The sequence below is a fragment of the Danio aesculapii genome, chromosome 17 (genome assembly GCF_903798145.1).
Source record: "Danio aesculapii chromosome 17, fDanAes4.1, whole genome shotgun sequence".
Lineage (NCBI taxonomy): Eukaryota > Metazoa > Chordata > Actinopteri > Cypriniformes > Danionidae > Danio > Danio aesculapii.
The window spans coordinates 28,636,735-28,658,220 of NC_079451.1; the positions used below are offsets into that span (position 1 = coordinate 28,636,735).

The 21,486-nt window shown below is 34.4% G+C and overlaps 1 protein-coding gene across 6 annotated transcripts in view; it reads right to left on the minus strand.

Moving 5' to 3' along the window:
* The window catches only part of ehbp1 (EH domain binding protein 1), a 209,516-nt gene that overhangs the window by 157,867 nt on the left and 30,163 nt on the right, over positions 1 to 21,486 (minus strand). For all 6 annotated transcript variants that reach the window (XM_056477550.1, XM_056477549.1, XM_056477555.1 and 3 more), the window contains exon 5: positions 21,241 to 21,294. In XM_056477550.1, coding sequence (XP_056333525.1) covers positions 21,241 to 21,294 — 54 coding nt within the window. The remainder of the gene's footprint in view (positions 1 to 21,240; positions 21,295 to 21,486) is intronic.

Genomic DNA, 21,486 nt, shown 5'->3' on the forward strand with positions numbered 1-21,486 from the left:
TATATTATGTTTTATGTATCATTTTATGTTTCATGTAAAAATTTCTTACCTGTAATATGTGAGCACATTTACTGTACAAAAACCTGTCAGTGAACTATGAGGGCAAAAATATGAAATAAATAAAATAATCTTCATTAATTGTAATCAAGTTAAATTCAAGTTCAGTTACTAGATATTTTGATTTTAGGCCAAAATCGCCCAGCCCTACTGAAAAGAGTAAAATAACAATCAAATAAAAACAATCAAATAAACCACAAACTTCTTTAAATTCCAAAATTTGAATCCAAATGTAAAGTGAAATATAAAAACAACACAAAATAAAATATATTAAATTACTGTATATATGCAATACCAAAATAAGACTGATGGATACTAATATGTGAAATTATGTTTAGATTGCAATACTATATGATTCTATAAACAAGTTCAAAATAGCAAGCATATAGCAATTACATGTAATCTTTACAACATTGTAAGATTTAGCCCAACTCCAGACACGTTTGCCCTTTTGTAAAAACACAACGGCAATAACTGTAAAACAAGATAATCCGCAGTATTAAGTATTTAGCAGCATTACTCTGGATGACGTCCACAGTGCCATGGCATGTTTGGGTTGTCCACAGTTTTTCAAAGTATCATGGACATGACCGGAGTTGAAATGTTTGTTTTGTTAACATAATGATAAGCTAACGGCATGACTGAGGAAGACATGATACCACAACTGCCGACAACATTACTATTTAGTATTTCCCATCTATGTGTGTGTGTGTGTGTCCCAGTTAAAGGAGAACACACCAAACCCCTGCAGGCGATCACACCTAAAGTGAACCTCAAACTTCCTTTGACTGACATTTGCAGGAAGCGTGAGGAAGAAAGGGGTGCGACCGGGAGCTTCATACACTTTAGTGTGTGATTGTGTGTGTGTTGAGGCGGGTGGCAGTCCCAGCTGTCCCAGTATTGATCCACAGCTGGTGCCAGTATGGGGGGTGGGGGTCAAGACTGTGGGGTTTCCTTCTAAACACACACACAAACACATTGAAGAGAGTGAGAAGAAAGGACTCGATGTACTCAAAGTAAAGTTAGGTTTTTGTTCTTCATTTAGGATTAAAAAGTCATTTGAAACATCTGAGATGTGGTAAACTGTAAGCCAATATTCCAATGCTGCTGAAAGTGTCTTCAATGCCTTTGAGATGCGTGTTGCATTTTTTCTTTCTCAATAATTAAATAAACATACAATAACATTGCAGAGAAGAGAAAAACCAGCAGTTAAGAAGGCAGCTGAAAATAACAATGCGAATGTTTGCATGAGATCTGCAACTTAACATGGTTAATTCTTTATACAGTAGACTTTGTAGGGCGTACTCATACTATGCTATCCGAACCGTGCCCAGGCCCGTATCCCAGATTGTCTGAGAAGTGTGAGTGCTCTGAATCGGGCTCAGGCAGGGTTCACTTGGCCAGCTCTGGCCCGTTTGAAAGAGGTGTGCCAGAGCACGGTTCATTTGGGCTTAGGCACGGTATTCTTGTAGTGTTAGTGCAAAGCGTGTCTAAGCCCAAAACTGAAGACGAGACATGACATTTACGGGACTGTTTCATATGGATTTATTAATCATTCTTAGTGTTCAATGAACGCAAACTGTCGTAGATTATTCACCTTCAGCAAACCTCCTAATTCCTGCAGCACGAGGACTTTATTTATTAATTGTTGAGCGTCAAAATCGGCAGATCTGTGTTTGGCGAAACCGTTGACTGCGTGTCACCGCATCCCAAACGACTAAAACAATATAACTAAAGAAATCTTCACTGTGTTGAGCGAAAGCGCTTACTGAACAGCGCATTATCGATGACAAAAGCGTGCCCAGGCCTGAATATAATGTGAGTGCGTGACGTTGGGGGAGACGGGAGGGCGGACCAGCGTGCTTTGGCCTGGTTCAAGACAACTGTTCATAGTGTGAGTACGCCCTTAAATGATGTAGTTGACGCAAAAGTCCTGCAAGTATTTACTTTCTCTCAAGTGGTTACAAATCATTATGGCTTTTTTTTTTTTAATACAAAGAAGATATATTGAAGAATGTTGGATACCGGTAGTCCATGAAATCCATAGTAGAAAAAAATCTATGGAGGTCAATGACTACTGGTTTCCAACACTCTTCAAAATATCTTCTTTTGTGCTCAGCAAAAATAAAGAAACTGGAAATTTAAATTTTGCAGCATTAAATATGAAAAACAGTGCCAGTGATGCAGTCAATTACATTTACATCTTGAGTGTGCTATAAAGCAGATTTTCAGTGTTTATGTTTTACTCATAACCATTAGAGCTCATCAGACTGAAATGATAGAGAGGAATTAATGAGAGATTTCCAAATCAAAGAAAGCAGAGCCCCAGGACCACACCTACTTATTACATTATCACCACAAGCAAGTGGTAGTGATGGATCGAATTTTTGCAGAAAGTTTACTTTAGCAAGCTGTTTCGAACTTTAAACTAAATTTTTGATCTGTTTTTATTCATCATTCAGTTAGTGATTAGGCTTCATGTATACTGGAGGCTAAAAGAGTGCTATTAGGTGAAACAAACTGAAAAATACTTGTTGACTTCAATACAATTAACAATTCCTACAATTATTAGACTTCTTCGCTGATTCATTATGAAAAGCCAACTCATAGAAACAGTTCTCAAACTGCAATGATGTCCTTGATCTATGCTTGGATTCTGACCCAGTGCTTTTATATTGGGACATTCCGATCATTCATATTCATTGAGCAGTGCACAACAGAAATTCTTTACACATGGTTTTTAACAGCCAAAGAGCTGTTATTATTGTTCTGGAATAATGTTAATCCTCTAACTGCTAAATTATGGCTTGAAGAATTGATATCTACTCTGCACTTGGAACAAACCAGATATCTTGTGACTTCACTTTTTCCCCCAAAGCAATGTATTTTACCTAAAAAGTTGTTTTGATTATCACTGCATTACCTGCAGGCTGCGGTTGGGGTGTTCTTTTCTTTTCTTTTCTTTAAAATTAATCCTGGAACTTGTAATTATTGTAAATCTATTCAATGACCAAATAAAACTTATTTGACAGAAAATGCAATGACTGGTAAAAAATAAAAAAGTAAAAAGTCTTCTCATTTCAATTAAGTTAATGATTCTTTTAGTACTTTGATTTTTTCCACTGATTCATTATAAAAACTGGCTCAAAGAACCAGATCTCAAAATTGGATGCTAATTAACATTTCAATTCAAAGAATGATTCTTTTAGTATGCCAACTTTTTGACTGACTCGTTATGAAACTCAACTCATAGAAGTAGTTGTCAAAGTTGCTGAAATAAGTTCATTTCAGTTTAATTAGGCTTACGATTTAGTACTTCAGTTTTTTGGGGTGATTCATTATGAAATCAGACCTAAATGAGCAGTTCTCAAAATGTGACGCTAGATAAAACATCCATTCCATGAATGATTCTTTTAGTGCTCCAATTTATTTTTTGACCGACTCGTTATGAAATTCAACTCAGAGAACTAGGGGCCCTATCATACACCCGGCGCAATAAGGCGCAAGTTGCGTTTGACGTGATTTGTTGCTATTTTTAGACCAGCACAACAATAAATTTCATGTTTTGCACTGTTGCTTACATAGTAAATCCATTTGTGCCACTTTGTGGACTCAAGGGTGTTCTGGTCTAGAAAGGAGGTGTGGGCCATTGTTGGTGCGTTGCTATTTTGAAGAACTGAAATAGACTGTGCCATTGACCAACTAAAAGCTAATCTAAAGCCCAGAGCAGAGCAGAGCAACACACAAATATCTTTACATATTAAAAAAATTAATCATTAAAAATGATACAAAACGTATTATTTTCCACAGAAATAGAAAAACCACTACCTCCATGCCTTCTTCTTGGGGGGCTTTTTTCAGTTTATTCATGACAGTTTGCTTTCGTATAATGTTATTATTAATATTAATATTATTATTATTATTATTATCATCATTATTATTATTATATGCTTATTTCTATTTGTTGTAATAAAAACAAGTTTAGATTTGTCTACCTGTCGGATTTTGGAGACGTATGCATCATCATATGGGGCATAAGAATAGGCGTGTGTGTTTGGATATAACTGTTGTTTTGACCACACTTTGTTATTATTGTTCATTTATTCATTTGCTGGAAATCAGAACTGAATTTAGAAATAGTTTTAAAACAAATCTTTGTGCTTAAACAAAACTTTATATACAGGCTAATGAATGTCTTCCGTGGAGTGCGAACAACATGGTTTCCTTATCCACGAAAGTAAAGGATCAAAGAGTAAAAGTAAAGTAAAAAGTAAAGAGGCTGAATGGAGGAGGCTTGTTCTTTATCCTCACGCTGCAGATGGTCCGTCTGTTTAACTGTGTTCTTGCTAGTAGCGAGAGAGAGAAAGCATTTAGTTTTAACTCATTAAGAGAATAAGCACAGCCCTGTTAGACTATGTGCCATAGCGTAATTTACCGACCTCAAAATAGCAAAAGTGGATTCGGACATTCCCTAACTGTGTTTGCGCCATACGCTTTAGACTTTGTGCCAAAATCATTAAAATAGAGCCCTTGCTCTCAAAGTTTGATGCTAGGAAAATAAACAGAACAAATCCTTTTAATTTCGGTTTAAATATAGGCTTAATGATTCTTTTAGTTTTTGACATAATTATTTTGAAATCAGACTAAAAATAAGCAGTTTCAAAAATGTGACACTAGATAAAACAAACTAAACAAATCCTTCTCTCTTCTATTCAATTAATGATTCTTTTAGTACTTTGTCTTGATTCATTATGAAACTGACTCATAGAGCTGGTTCTCAACCCTGAGATGATCCCTGAGGGGATCAGAAATGTAGCTCTGTTAAAAAAAAAAAAGCTGCATCAACATTGAGGGTGTTTGTCAAAGAATCGGGCCACAATAGGCTGTTCTGTCAATAAATGCCAGTTGCGTGTTCCTGCATGAATGCGGAGCTGAAAATAAATATATAAAAGAACAGACAAAGAGAGAAAGAGAAAGAGGATGGATGACACATTTTCAGTTGGCATCACCCAGGGCCTATTTCTGTCTGTCATCACTCATCTGTTGTGATTCAAATGTGATTTCCCCAAACTGTCATTGAGTGGCGCTCACACACACACACACACGCACACACACACGCACACACACACGCACACACACACACACACACACACACGCACACAGATTAGAGGTAGTGTCATTATTTGTGGGAATTGTGCTATTGAGGGTAGGGCCGGTGGCTGGGGGATTGCCATTGTTCCAGATGAACATAAAAGACGAGCAAAGCCAACAGACCAAGACTTATGGAAATCAAAAATAATACCAGCCACCAAAATAATAAAAGAGCCCATAACAATAACAGCCTATTATAAAAGAGAGGAAGAGAAGATGCCAGCTTAATACCTTCAGAGAGAGAGAGACAGAGAAGCGAGAGGGGGAAATGACAAAAAGCTGTGCTCAAATACTGGAGATGCTGTTTCGGCAGCATACCCACGCTGGGACACCGCCTCGTGCCTACAAACACACAAAACAATAACAATAGACAACAGAAAATAAAGCCCTTTCCACAACCCACCAAACGCCGTGACCTACAGTCTCTTTCCGGCTCTCAGATGAAGGACAAGCAGACGCTGCCAAAATGACTCTTAACACAGACATCACACACCAGGCCAAGGAAAAAAATCTGTAAATTTGTCTTAAAGTGTGCATGAAGTGAGAAATGCTTGACAAAATAATAAACGTCAAATTGGCTCTATAGAAGATGGTCAGCAAAAGATACAATTTTTAAAACAATTAAACATTTAAAAAAGGAATATAGCACCTGCATGACTGTCTGTTTCTCTCTAATGGCTTAATTAGAATATTTTATTGATAAAACAATTCAAAATTATTTTTATTGATGCTCACAGCATAGTAAATACCATTTATTAGTATACTCTAGATGTACATGTACAATTGCATTATAGCCTAGACATGGTAAAAATAAATAAATAATTAAATAAATAAAAACAGGGTTCCTGCAGGTTTCACCACGTTAAATTTAAGACTTTAAGACCATTATGAATGAAATATTAGACTTATACAGGGCTAAATGCTTATGTTTTTTTTTTTAAATATCCCAGTTGGAAAAGATTTCACTTGCCCTATCAAAACATGATTAAAATTTAATAATACAACAACAATAATAATAATAATAATAATAATAATAATATAGGTCAGGTCAGTATCCTCAGCAGTAAATAAATTGAGAACTTTTAAACAACTGTTACTGAAAGAAAAGCCATTAAAACATTATGGTGAATAACGTTTTATTGAGATTGGGATTGTTGGTGATTGTATGAGTGTTAATGGCCGGGAAGCTATACATAAACAAAGAAAGATTTAGACCAGTTAAAAAAAGATTTAAGGCCTATGACACAATTTCTCAGTAGATTTAAGACTTTTAAGGCCTAAAATTTAGCTTTTGAGATTTAAGACATTTTAAGACTTTAAGACCCCGCTGGTACCCTGAAAATTTGTTATAAATGTAATTAAGTTAAATTAAAAATTAAATTAACAAAATTAAATTAGAATAAAATTATCATTTTGAAATTATTTTACTTATTATTTAACAATAAAACATAAAATAAAATATAAAAGTAAAACAAAAAATGTATAAAAAAATATTAATTTAAATTAAAATAACAAAATACAAAGATAAAATAAAATAAAATAGAATAAAATAGAATAAAATAAAATAAAAGATAAAAAAAAAAACAATAAAAATAGTGGGGCAAAGAAAATAATGCTCATAAACACATTTAACATTGCAGCATTCCAGCACACACACACCATTTACACCAGAGAGACAAGTAAGCACGCATACACACCAGAGAGACCGATTTATTGGATTAACACCAACATCCCATTTTTAAAAGGTGCCAGCTCATCGGTTTCCACCTCATGTGACCACACACACACACACACAGCTGTAATTATAGGACTAACTTAATGCTCAGTGTGTCCATCACAGGTATAAAGACAGTTGTCAGGCTGGAAAATCGCTGAGTGTGTGTGTGTGTATGTGTGTGTGGGGGGGTTGGGGTTCTTCTGAAACAGCAGAGACATATACCCATATACTAACCAATGGATAAAACAGATAAGAGAATCAAAGTGTAATTCAATATAACAAATACAACATGGCGGCCGAGTGCACTGAATGAACCATTTAGCACACGATATTTTGGAGCCGTTGATGATCACCCTGTGAGATTGAAAGAATCACCTGATCAGACATGGCTGTAAGAGCTTCTGTCAGTGTAGTAAAGCAAATTCAATGGCAGTGTCGTCCCACAGGCTTTGAGGGTCATATCTGTGTTGGCTCTTGAGTTTTAAGCCGTTTAAGACCGACATAATAGGTTTAATCCATCACACAGAGTCTATGGTTTTAAAAAGAGTTAAGTGACAGAAGATACTTTACAGTCTACCTGTCAGAGTCCAATTGAGCTCAAACAGACAGTTAATTAAACAGATGTCATCCTTTCCTTCTCTTTTTTGAATATACACTTTCGTTTAAAGAGTTTGGTGCAAGGTTTTCAAAGAAGTCTCTTCTGCTCATCAAAACTGCATTTAATTGATAAGATATTTAGTAAAGTAGATTTAAAAACATTCGTAATTTACTAATATTTTATCCATTTTAAAAATAATATAATCATTGAAAACGAATGTTTTTTTTGTACATTTAAAAAGTAATTTGTTCTTGGTAGGGCTGCACAATATATTGTTTAAGCATCAATATCGCAATGTGCACATCCTCAATGGCCACATCAAAAAAGATATGCAATGTCCAGTCTGAACTATAGTTGACCAGGAGCTACAGAATTTTATTTAAATCACTGTATTTATATGGAAATTATATAATTTATGCACAAAAACATTTCTTACTCCCAATTTTTGTCTTATTTCTTCAAAGCGAAAACAAAATTTTCACATACTCCACTGGCAGATAATTAACTTAACATATGCAAAAAAACTCTTCATTTTCACTTATATTTCTGACGGTGAAAACTAACCAATATTTTTTACTTGCTGTAATTTTTTTGATATTTGGACTAGAAACAAGACAAAACAAAAGTAATAAAAATCTCTTTTTTTTTTTTCATTGCGATTATTCTGTACCCGAATACATGCCAACAAAAAATTCTGTACCCAAATAATGTTAGACTCCCCAGAAAACCGCCAAATAGAGCTATTCAGACCATCTTCTGAAACTATATTCATATCACAATATTTATCAAAGAAAAATAAAATAGCGCAATTACAGATTGTTCCTGGTGTTCAAAAAAATTATTTTTATTAATGTTGAAAACCTTTTTATTTTTCACAATTCTGGCTTTTTTGATCACACAGAAAAAAGATGATTCATTGGATTTACTTATTGTTTTAAGGTAAGTGGTTGCAAAACATTTTTAGGGGCTAAATTTAAACAAACATATTAAGAAGAACATTACTAAATTTTATTTGTTTATTTAAATTCAGCCCATGTAAGTTGCAAAGAATTACTGGCTGTTTCTCAATACGTGTTCTTCAGCGATCTTGCGTCCTTGTGTTCTCATGTAACGTCATCATCAACCACCAAAGTTCAGCTCCACAACTCAAGACCGCAAGAACTGAGGACGCGTGAAAGTTCCCGGATGTGTTCTTGATATTAAGGATGCATCGATGCAGACTTGAGCGCAAAACTCGCTTGAAAATTCTCAGAAGTCATTGCGGCTGAATCTGAACAAAGGAAGTGGGAAGCACAGCATTTTATACCGGTTTAATATTAAAGTTCAGATTTATAACTTATTTATCTCAAAGGTTTCCCTAAATGAAACGGTGAAAGTAAACATTGACAATGAAAATGTATATGTATAAACACATTTATTTGCTAAAATTCGTATTAAAATCTGTGTTATTTGTATTGTGCAAAGTATATTTGTAAGGCTTTTGTGCATGTTATATATATTGAAAAGGGAAAAAAACAATAAATCATTGTTTGAATGCTGTAATATTTAAATAATTTCCTGTTAAAAGTGCATAAAGGTCATGTGACCCTCAAGAAGAAGCAGCATCTCATTTCTCAGAGGACGTTTTCTGTGTTCTCGCGGCCTCCCAAGTCCATTCTTTTGAGGTGACCTGGCAAGACCGGTCTTCATGAGACTTCAAGTCTGTTCTCTGCATTCTTGGAATTGTGAAACAGCCTATACGTTCACAAACTATTTATTATTCCATGCTATAAAGGCCCATATTTCTATGATAAAATGCATCGTGTTTGTTTTTATCTTTAAATGCAAATATTAAACTGCAGATCCCCACACTTTTTTCCAGAAAAGGATGGAGATTTTACATTCTGTGCCTCGGATATCCCTCCAAAAAAAGAAGAGAGAAAAAAAAAAAAAAAGAACAAAACACCTGTCTGGCATCACATTGAAGCACATTTCTGTATGCCTCAACTTAAAAGGATTTTTTGAACAACTGTGCACATATATTAGTATTTATTCAAACCCTAAAATCCCTAATATGCAGACAAAAAGAACTACAGACGTAATGCTCAAATTTTCCTTTTATGCTATTTAAAACAGCACAAGAACTTCAACTCGAACACATGAAAGATTACAGGTTCTCTCTTCTTCTGTTTTCTCGTTTACTAATCCCCTTTTTTCTGTTTTTAGATGTCCATTCAAGATACTGAACGAGTGCTGTGTGTTTGTATTTCCTGTAAGTGTTTCTGAGGGCGAACGACAGTGATTGTTCAACAACTCTAAGTCGCTTTATCGTGATTGTCGTTCGTTTCTCGTGAACCGAAACTACAGCAAAGCAGAACAAAACAAAAACAGATGAAGCAATGCTAGCTGAAGACAAATAAAAACAGTAGGATTAGAAGTGTGTGCGCATGTGTCCCATTTAACGGCAAAACACTAAATCTAAACATTCTTTTTAACTGCATTGTATGAAACGACCATGAGTCACATGCAGATGTTCAAAACACTGCTGTGCTTTAAGAGATTACATTTGAGAACACATGCATGTAATATTTATAGTAATGTTATAGCTATGGAAATAAAAAAAAATTAAATAAAATAAAAAAACAGGAAATTTTCAGGTTCTCAATAAATAGTTTGTTTGTACACTACCTGGCAAAAGTCTTGTCGTTGATCCCAGTTGTAAGAGCAACAAATAATAACTTGAATTCTTTGTCCTGCAGGTACACTTTCTTTGCCATTCCAGATGACTTTATTAATAAGTTATCTGAGTGATTGCAAAAATGTATGGATGTAGTCCTCCAAGCTCATGGGAGTCAAACACAATATTATTATTTTTCCACTGCATTATGACTTTATATTCTATACTGTACATTATTTCTGTTAAGTGACAAGACTTTTGTCTAAGCAAAGTCAGACCTTACTGTCCTAATTAAATAATCAAGGCATGATCATATTTTGGTAAAATAAGCGTAATCTAGAGGCTGTTCCCTTTCATACAAGTCACCTCTGATACCAAATGATCAACTAGAAGTTATTATTTGTTGTTCCTAAAACTTGGATAGGCGACAAGATGTGTAAAATGCTATTTTTGTAAACTACTGATGATAATTCTTCCAGTTTTAAAAATAAAAATATAATTTATAGCGTATAATTATAATCCATCAAAGTAACAAAGAAGATGTCTCTGTCTCTCTTAATTCAACACAATTCCAGAGTTATAAGAAATATTTCCATTTGAAATTAAGAAGAAATGTCATCAGATCTTTATAGAATATAAAAATAAATATAAATATTTTACTCTGACACATCCAGTACATCAAGAGAAATATTATTGATAGATGTGATATATCATACATGCTATGAAAAACAGACCTTGCAAGTTAGGGTGTGTGTTTATGGTGCTCAGAGCCTTAAACTAAATTCTAATAAAAATGATATGACTATGACTATACAGGTAATATGTCCTATAAGGGAGATGATATAAGAGACAATGAGGAGATGGAGCGAGAGAAGGAACACCGGGGTCAAGCTTATGGATAAATATTTGGCTTTGAGAAATATTTTTTCAGAGCCACAGAAGATCTGTCTCCATCAGCAGGCACCATCTTAAGAAGAAACAGAAAAATAAATACGCCAGAGATCTGGGAAAAGAGATAAAGAGGGAAGGACAGACACAGAATGGAGACAGATAAAAAGAAGTGTGAAGGCAAGCAGGTGAGGAAGAATGGACAACGATGAAAAAAGAAAAACAGTCAAAGAAGAATGAAGGACCAGTGAAATAAACACAAACTCTAGAGAGAACGGTGTGTGCTCATGGGTTGCTACAGCTTTAAGCCCAAAAAATAACAAAGTATAGAAATGCAGCAGACAAAACACACACACACACACACACACACACACACACACACACACACACACACACACACACACACACACTGTCCTGTGAAACTATGTGAGCAGCAGTGTGACCTCAGAAGTGAGAAACAGATTAACACACACGTGCATGTTTATTCCTGCTTTCATCTTACACTGGAGGGGCAAAACAAAAAGCGTTTCTGTTTTGGATATCTTTGGCTGTGTGTGTGTGGGGGGGGGGGCTTAGAGCTGACTGTGACCTGCCCTTACATCTTATTTTCACTCCTGTTAAAAGAAACCTGTTCATCTGTCAATCAAACACACACATTTAGACCACAAAATAAATTGCACACCTGTGAAAGTAACATTTAAGATATAAATATGTTAAATAGTACTATTTTATACAACTTTAATATGTTTTTTTAATCATCCTTTTCAAAACGTACTTTTTTTGACAAGGAATAATTAAATTGTCAGAAAGAAAATATATACTTTCAAATTAATTCTATTATTTTGTTATTTAAAGGGACGGTTCAGGCAAAAATGGACATTTTCAAACACAAAAGAAGATATTTAGAAAAATGTTAGAGATGTGTAACCATTGATTTCTATAGAATAATAACAAATACTATTAGTATTGTCAATGTTAATGGTTACAGGATTTCAACATATTAAAAAAATTGTTGTGTTCAACAGAAAAGAGAAATCCAAACAGGTTTGTGACAAGTGAAGGGTGTGTATATAATGGCAAAATTTTTAGTTTTGGGTGAATTATATATTTAAGCAATAATTATGCAATTATGCCTAAAATGCAACTTTGCCATTGCAGTCAGGAATAAGTAACACTTAAAATAATATTATAATCATAAACAGTTTTATTGTCCAAATGTTAAATTTAAATAATATTTCACAATTATACTACCATTAACTGTATTTTTGATCAAATAAATGAGACTTCTTTCAAAGACATTGATCAAAGAATAAAACCTGCTTGCCACTTGTGAAACTTCTGGAGAACGTTAACACGCATTTATACACACACACAATTCTGTGTATACACACACACACAGACACACCATAAAACGGTAGATGAATATCTGCACTAATGCTGTCAGTGACAAACAAAGTTTGTTTTACTCTGCATCAGTGGATTTTCTTTAAAGGTCCAGGTGAACACTGATGTTAAATGACATACTGCTCAAATAGCAATAAGTTGATTAGCAATCTTGATAATGCTAGTAGCTGATAACAAAAACTTTTTACATGAAACTCAAAATAAATGTATTTAAATTTTATTACAGAACTGTTTAACAATGCCATATAATGAAAAAATGAATATACCTAGGCATAACTGAAAAATATGAGTTTAATACATGGAGATGGCATACCGTGAGCCTTAAACACCATGTTTCCTCGTTCTCATCTAAATCCTGTGACAGTAAAATGCCAGTGAAAATCAGGACAGTCAGAAAAAAAAAACACAAGCTATCTTTCCATCCCCAAATGCGAATTTAATTCATGCACAAAACAAGAATATCTCAAAAAAGATATGCAAATAAAGCAACGTTTCCTAGTGAGTCAAAGAGAACAAAATCGTCACTTCTTGATTTACTGGCACCAAATATCAATAGCAAAAATGGAATTTGCTGCGGTAGGAGAAGCTGCGTGAATCTTTTCTTTATTTAATAAATGACTTTCACCTCAGAAGGCGATGCCGACACGCAATGATTGCCTGGTGGCGTTTGAAGCCATGAGACACAGAGCGCAGATGCTCTTGACAGTTCTGGAAGTCATTAATAATATAACACTAATACTAAAATGTTTCCTAGTGAAATTACAACAATAATCTTTTCCCCACTTATTTTTAAGTTTATCTAGGCTTATATTAAACTTACTATGTACATGGAAATCTTATTTTGAAAATGGGGAAGGCAGGCAGGCATCATGTCCTAAAATAGTTTTTTATTCTTTGCTAAGGAACTCTTACAGATGCCGAATGGCGCCCCCAGTGTGTGTACTCTCATAGAAAATAATATTTAGAATACTAAAAGACATGATGCAACACCTTGCGCCCTATATGTGATGGTCTTTAATAAGGAGAAGTTCTCCACTGCCAACTGCGCACAGCGTGTCACAATGCAAAATGCAGGATATACAAATGAAAAATGTATTCATTCATTTTATGAATTGTACATTTTGTGGAATTTGCCATTTATGTATGTAATAAGGCAACAAACACATGTAGACTGCTAAATATAAAATGATTAATGCACATTTATACATCACATATTATTCAGCTGTTACTGCTATTTCTCGTGAGTGAAAAATGCCAACTCGCTCTTTAAACTCATCTGTTTATGCAGAGTTTACTATAAATTCCTGTCAGTTTTCATATGCATTAAAGCTTCAAAACGCAACTCTTATTATGTCTCTATCAGTCCCTTTTTTCCAAGTATAATTACAATTGATCCTATTTTCTGAAGACACTAAAAGGGCACACATTCACTATGAATGTAATATATAATATAATATATATATATATATATATATATAAATGCACCTGAACTTAAGAGCTTGAAGGTTAATATCCCATTTGAAGTGAAATCCATGTGCGTCTGAGGCTCAGACAAAATTACACAAAGTAAAGCAGCAAAAAAGTTGAGGGCCAGTTACATTCAGTTCCGATTAATCCCTGGAGAGACACACACAAACTTTTCTATTTCATTCTCCACACCAGCTTTGCTCCGCATGCCTGGCTGGGTGGCTGAATTATTCTGCGTGGTCTCCAGAGAAGCGCAGGACAGGGGCAGCGTGTGGACCAGTAGGCCACGTAATGCAGCCTGCGCCAGGACCCCTGGGCAGAGGACAACTGAGGTGGAAATGACTTTAAATGTTTTGGATCAAGTCCACAAAAGGCAGCAGATCATCAGAAAAAAATTAAAGAAAGAAGCAGCAGAGAAAAGAGAATAAAAAAAGAATGATGTGAAAAATGAAGAATGATGACAACAACATGCCAAACCGTGCTTTTGTTTTAAAACTGTAAAGCCCTAAAGACTTAAACTTGAAGAAAAAGCGTACACAAGGAAAAGCTCATTGCTGTTTGAACAACAGGAAGTGAATCATTCAGCTTCGACAAATTTGTTTCTTCTCTTTTATATATGAATGTGTTTACTTCTCATCGTTTCATCGTTCCTCTTACTCCTTTACTTGTTTCTATTCTATTTCAAGAATTGAGGACTTGTGAACAAAACCCATTTCTGCATTCAGTCACATGCCGCCCTCTGGTGGCTGAATAAAAAAATGAGAAAAAAATAAAAACATTCTGCCATGAACTCATTTTCTTTTGCCATGGAACACATAATGAGAAACTCTTTTCCATACAGTAATAATGGAAAAAGTAAATGACAGGATTTGTTGCTCCTACAGTTTTCCATTATACATTTTTCCATTAAGCATTTTGAAAGAAACATCTCAGATTAGTTCAGAATGACATATATTATTCCTAGTCTGATTTTTGTTCCCCTTAAAAGAATGACTCCAGTGGGGAAAATAATGGAAAACAACGATTTGCACAAATGCAAAAACAAACTACAGACACAACTCTGCAGGTTTAAACCCAGAGTGAACAAGAACACCGGACTCTGATATGAGGAATAAAAGACAGAAAATGTCTGGAAATGCTGTCACAATCCTCTCTCTCTCACACACACACACACACATATAGAGAGAGAAATGTTGTGCCAAATAGGGCAGCTCAAGTAGCTTTGATGTCGGCCTCTCTTGGAATGCGGTCTTCTCTTCTACCGCCTTTATACTCCTTTCTTTCAATCCTCCTCTCATTCTTTCTTTAGGTTTCCTTCTAGTTTCTCACAGCAGGCAGCGGCACAAGGCATGAGAGAAAAAAAGGGGCTTGGATTTATTATTATTTTTTAATTGTCAATGATATAAAGACTGTGCCATAATTCAAATTACACAAGTGCACAAACATACTGCAGGTGAAAATATGACATTTTATTTCATGCTTGAAAAATCTTGTTTTTGGAGATGTTGCGGAGTTTTATTTAAAGAGAAATTAAAAGTCTGTTATGATTTACTTGTTAGTGCAAAATTAACCTTTTGGGGAAAAATATTTTTTTGCAAAAGTCAAAGAATTGATTTGAAAGAGTAATTTATGACAAATACATTTGATGTTTAAAAAGGTTTCAGAATGTTTTAACTAGCAGTACCAGATACAAGTTTAATCTGTGAAAGTTAGACATGGTACCCCATCATACTGTATATTATCATTAAATAAAATTCTACCGGACTAAAATTACAACATAATTTCTGTCAGTACAACAAACGAAAATAAAAGAAACAGACTAAACTATTGCTAGACTACGTATAATTTTAATTGCAAAAATTTATATAAAATGAAAAATAAAATTATAATGAAATGTTTGGTCACACTAGTGATAAGAGAAACATGTATTCATGTAAATACATTCAATATTAAGTGTCATTCTTTTATTATATTATTTGTTCCATGATGGGCTAAAAGGCCAACAAGAGACTACTACTATTTAACTTAACTACCATTATATTTATTTTCATACAATTTCTATCTCATTCTATTCTGGTATTAGAATATTGTTTTCACCTGACATTACCTTCTTGTAACCAGGACATGCCCTCAGTGCACTACTACTGCACCTGTCCAGTGAATCCAGCTCGTGTTCGCAATACAATCAAACAGTTAATTCAACAAAAACGCAGTCAGAGTAATAGTGGAATAAAAACAACACAAATATTTCTCAAAAGAGTACCCAAAGAAGCAGAAATTAGCTTTATAATTTATAATTTCATACTTCAATTTGCCAGCCTGACCTACATAATTTCCATGTATTTTTTACACCGTTTCCCATGGTATAACCAATTGTTTCCAAGATTTTACCCATTATTAGGGGTGTAACGGATCACGGTTGATCTGTGATCTACAACCCACAGTTCAGAACACATTTCCAACATTTATAACAATGGCAGAAAGATCGCCTCCCGTATCATTTAAATCATGTGTATGAAAGCATTTTGGCTTCCCTGTAAAATATAATGATGATGGAAAAAGTTTTGGTGAGACCTAAACTTTCATAGACAATTAAAGGTGTTTTCTGTCACTACTTGTTTAGCCGGCATTATTGCATTCAGTGTAAATCTGCACAATTAAACATTAAAAGATTGTGATCTCAATTCAAACCCGTGCAACATGAATGATAAATGATAATGATTTGCATTTGTTTATTAATCCTTCGGAGCGCTGCATTCAAATCTGTGGTTGATCGAGAGAGATTCAGTTTTTACTTTTCAGTTTGTTACAAACAATTAAATAACACAGAAGTACTGGAATAACAGTTTATAGTTCAGATATAAACACTGATGTTTATTGTTAAGATTAAAATTACCGCTTAATGGAACTTGTCGCTGGTGAATGTTGTAGCAATTACATTGTGTAACCAATGTGTGGCGACAAGCAACCATCAAAATTACGCCTCTGAATAGGTTTTCAAAAATGATCCACCTATAATAAAACAAGAAGTTTTGTGTGAATTGCTGGAGCATTATCTGAAAATAAATATATGTTATGTTGAACAAGATGTTAGATTTCTATATTTAGCATTAGCAGCAACTGTAGCAAAGACTTAAAACCCGTAGTGTGATCCGAAACGTGAGATTTGAGATCCATTACACCACTAGTTATAATCTTTAAAATAATGTTTGAAAAGAGGGCTTCACATCAAGAGGAGGTTCTCCACAATGATGTCTATAGCTTTAAAATATGTGAGCACTTTTTATAGTTCAGTAAATTTCAACTGGATGTTATCGTTCTTGTTTTGAACGACCCTTTTGGCTTTTAAAGATGTGCACCACAACGTGATTCATTGTAATAGCTGCAACATCTAAAAGACATTTTGCGTGGCTAAAATACACAGCTTTAGGGTGTGTGTGAGGTTTATTTGAGTTTGTGGGAGATGGGAGTGTTTGTGTTTGAGGAAGGAGGAATTCAGGGAGCTTGTGGGAACCTGGTGTGTGGATCTCTGGATTGCTAGTGTCGGATGACGGGCATGTCTTTGATCAGTCTGTTATTGCTGAGGTGTGTATGGACAAGAGGAATTCAGATCTCATGCTTTGTTCTCCATCCGCTCTCCGACCATTCCCCTTTTGTGTACAAGTAACCCAAATGAAGAGGAATCCCATATCATGCATTCATTTCACATCACAAATACACACACTCACGCACTAAAACTGCCAGTGTGTTTATGCTGATTGAGACATCTTTAGCGTGTGCAAAAGATTCTCATTCTGTCATGAAGCCATAGATGTAAACAAGAGTTTGCCAGAAGAGGAGATACACGTGAGTTTATAATTGCTTGTGTTGATGTTTGTGCTTGTGTGTGATGTGTGTGTGTGTGTAGATGTTTGCCACCGTGTCTGCTGAGTAGACAGAGGGATAGAAGAGCCCTGTCTGGACCACTGCCCATGTTTGCAGATCTAAACAATCTCTCTCTGGAAACACAAACAGATGCCATGTCTGCATCAGTCTGCAATATGCAAAAATGCACCAGACTCCAATATGCAGCACTGCAAAGTTACCATTTACCATAAACCTTTTTATAGTATTTTTTCTATTAATTTTATAGTAATTTATAGTAGGCTTAGTTTGATAACATTGTGATACTGTGAGAATCATCAACTCACTTAGAGAGTTTTAAAAAATGAAAAAAAAAGCTCAATCCAAGTAGCAGTTTTGTAGGTTCTTTACAGCGCCATAGATGTTTATACAAAAGTCCATATATAAACACACATACATGCACACAGTTTAAAGGAAAATGTATCGTTTTAAAAATGGTTTGTCCAGAGTAAACCTCGTCAAAGCGTGTATAGTGCACATCATTCTGTCTATATACCCATTGTTTTCATCTTTATTGTCTAGTCTGTTGTTTCTTGTTCACTTTGGGTTTGTATATATAATTTTTATACCACCACTTTGGACTTTTGTACACACATCAACGATGCGGTAAATAAATTTGATCTTGCATCAACTACACTGAAAGTTCCTATTAACTAACATTAGCTATGTTTCTATTAACCTATTTTAATGTGCATATATATAAAAAATACATAAAAAAATTAATTAAAAAAAATAATAATTAGTTGATGGAAACGCAAAGATGCGCATAAGTTTTGAAAACACGAGTAAAAATGTATGCGCATATCCGAGTAAGATAAACTTTTTATTTGATAAGAAAAGATGCGCATATACTATGATGGAAACACTTTAACCGAACAAATTCCAGTATGAGCATTAAAAAAAGGTCATGTGACTGCTATAAGAGATCATGTGATGATAAAACAGTGTTTGAATGGACAAGCCAGCAGGCTGAGTACACTGTAAAACATCTGAAACGCTGCTTAACTGTTTCAGTGTAAGTGTTATTATATTATTAATTACCTCCAGAATAGTCAAGAGCGTTTGTGCCTTTGTTCTCTTTGACTCATTGTATTAAAATGCTGCTTTATTCGCATGTCACATATGCGATATTTCAGTTTTGCACAAATTTAATTAGCATTTTTTGATGGAAACATAGCTACTAAGAATGGGTAATGAAAGCTTTAAAGATGCTTTAAATTATTTAAAGGATGCTTTAGCTCATTGATAGTTTGTGTTAGTTACCTAATGCATTACTTAATGTTAAAATGAAGTACTTCTTAAAAAAACGTTACAAAGGTCTCACCAAAATTCTCACCAAAGCTGCATTTATTGAATTTTTAAAAATGTACTTAAATAAATGATCATGTTTCAGTTATATATATTTATTTTAGATCTAATATTTAGATCAATATTCCTGTAATGGAAAATATATATTTTCTGCATTTTCTGTATCACATGAGCCTTCAGAAATAACTCATATTCGGTGCTTTTCTTAAATAATTTCTAACAAACTTCTATATTTCTAATATCTAGTTTCCTTGCTGACTAGATATGTTAGAATAAATTTAAAAACTACCATCCCAAAACACTCAAAAGGCAGTCCAACTAGAGATCATTATTCTGAACGTGAATCAGGTAACTGAATAAAACTGGAGAGAAGTAAAGACGAATAACAAGTACTTTATCTCAGCATACATTGTTTTTGTAGGTTCACAAAAAATGCCTACGTCATAAAGTTGTTGTTTTTTTGTGCGTGTGCATCTTTAGGTTTAGTCTTAAACATGACAGCGTGAAAGCAAAATGAACCAGGACTATATGCATTATCTTTTTGTTAGCCGCACTATGACAAAGGAAACATTAACCCCCGAACAAACTCTGACATGACCACCCAACAGCTTGAGTTGTTTACTGATCTCTAATCAGTAGCCTGTTAAGAGAGGGAGGGGGGGGAGAGGGAGAGAGAGAGAGAGAGAGAGAGAGAGAGGAGGAGAAGAGAAAGCAGCTATTTTATACATCCCTAATTAACATGTTTTGTTCAGCATGTGTGCCCAGATTCCCTCTCTGTATTATTGTGGCGTTTTGAGTGCATTTCCATCGTCAAAAACCTGAATTTGTCTTTATAAAAGACATGCAAAGATATCCCAGCCACAAGAAAGTCTATTCTCCAACAGTATAAAAGAACAAACAGCTAAAAGTGGTATATGACACAAGTGTTTGCTTATTCCGGTTTCATAAAAGAATGGTTTGACAAGCCACAAGATAATTAGCCAACCAGATGCCAAACACTGCCATGTTTAGACAATTAGACAATCTCCCTACAAAGAAAATCTGCACTCTAAAAAGGTCTAACACATAAATTACTGCCAAGATAAACACTTTCGACTAGGGCTGCACGATACTGGAAAAATATGACATTGTGATACTATGTTCTTCTGTAATAAATATTTTACCCGATGACTTGAATAGCACTATTTGGAAAGAATTCATTAGTTTAGATTGATTGAGATTATTTTGTAGGGGAGTGCATCTGCATAAAACATAACAAACAAATTAAAAGCATAGATAAATACAATAAGGCACAGATAAAAGTGAAATAAACAGTGCTTTATGGTTTTCTGAGGAGTTTTACAGAAAATCAATAAATAAATATGAAATAACATCGTATAGTCTTCATTGTATAAATCATCTAAAACAATTAATCGTTGTTAAAGCTACAGACTTTATTATTTTGTGTGCCTAAATGGTTTAAATTCACTTGAAATCTTACAAAGGCCTTAAAACACATCCTAATGAAAATCTTTCATTCTATATAGAGTTAAAATAGCAATGAGTGCACAAATCTCATGTGTCCTACTCCAAATCTGTGTTGCCTGGTTATAATAACTCCAATTTAACATTGTTGATCCTGCAATGTGGCTATTACAGATTCACACACTGCGATATTGATGCTGAAACAGTATTTTCTGCACCACTACAACCACCAATGAAAAATCTAGATGAAAAAACACTTGGCTGGGTGATAAAACAGCATTAAAATCGTATAAAATTTCATTATTAAAAGTATTAAAATTTCATATAAAAAAAAAAAAAAACTGACAAACTGAAAACTCAATCCAACTACCGAGCAGCTCAGCTCAGCTCAGGCAAGCTAGAATTACTACAAAAAGAGCTGCTTTCAGTCATCTGTGAAACCATAAAGCACACAAATGCTTAAAATAACTAGCAGTACCAGCAACAAAGAGTCATACAGTGACAAACACTTTCAGCATCAAATCATTCTTCATTAGCACTGGTGTGATTACTTCATTCGACCACTAGGTGTCAGGCTGTACATTGCAGAATTCAACAGAAACACAAAAGCATACTTAAAGCACTCACATTTTCAATGACAAAGGTCCACTCTTTGTCTTCAAACTCCTCAGCGTGAGGATCCTGAAAAACAGAAGACAGAAATCAATTAGATGACACAAAAACTGAAAGTGCAAGCTCATTAAATACAGTCTCAGCATAAAAAGCCTGCTTAGTTTCTTTTTATCTACTGGAAGCACTCCACATGCCTTCCTCTACACCTCAATATTACAGAACAAAACATCATCTACGTTTCCTTAAGGAAATACAATGGAA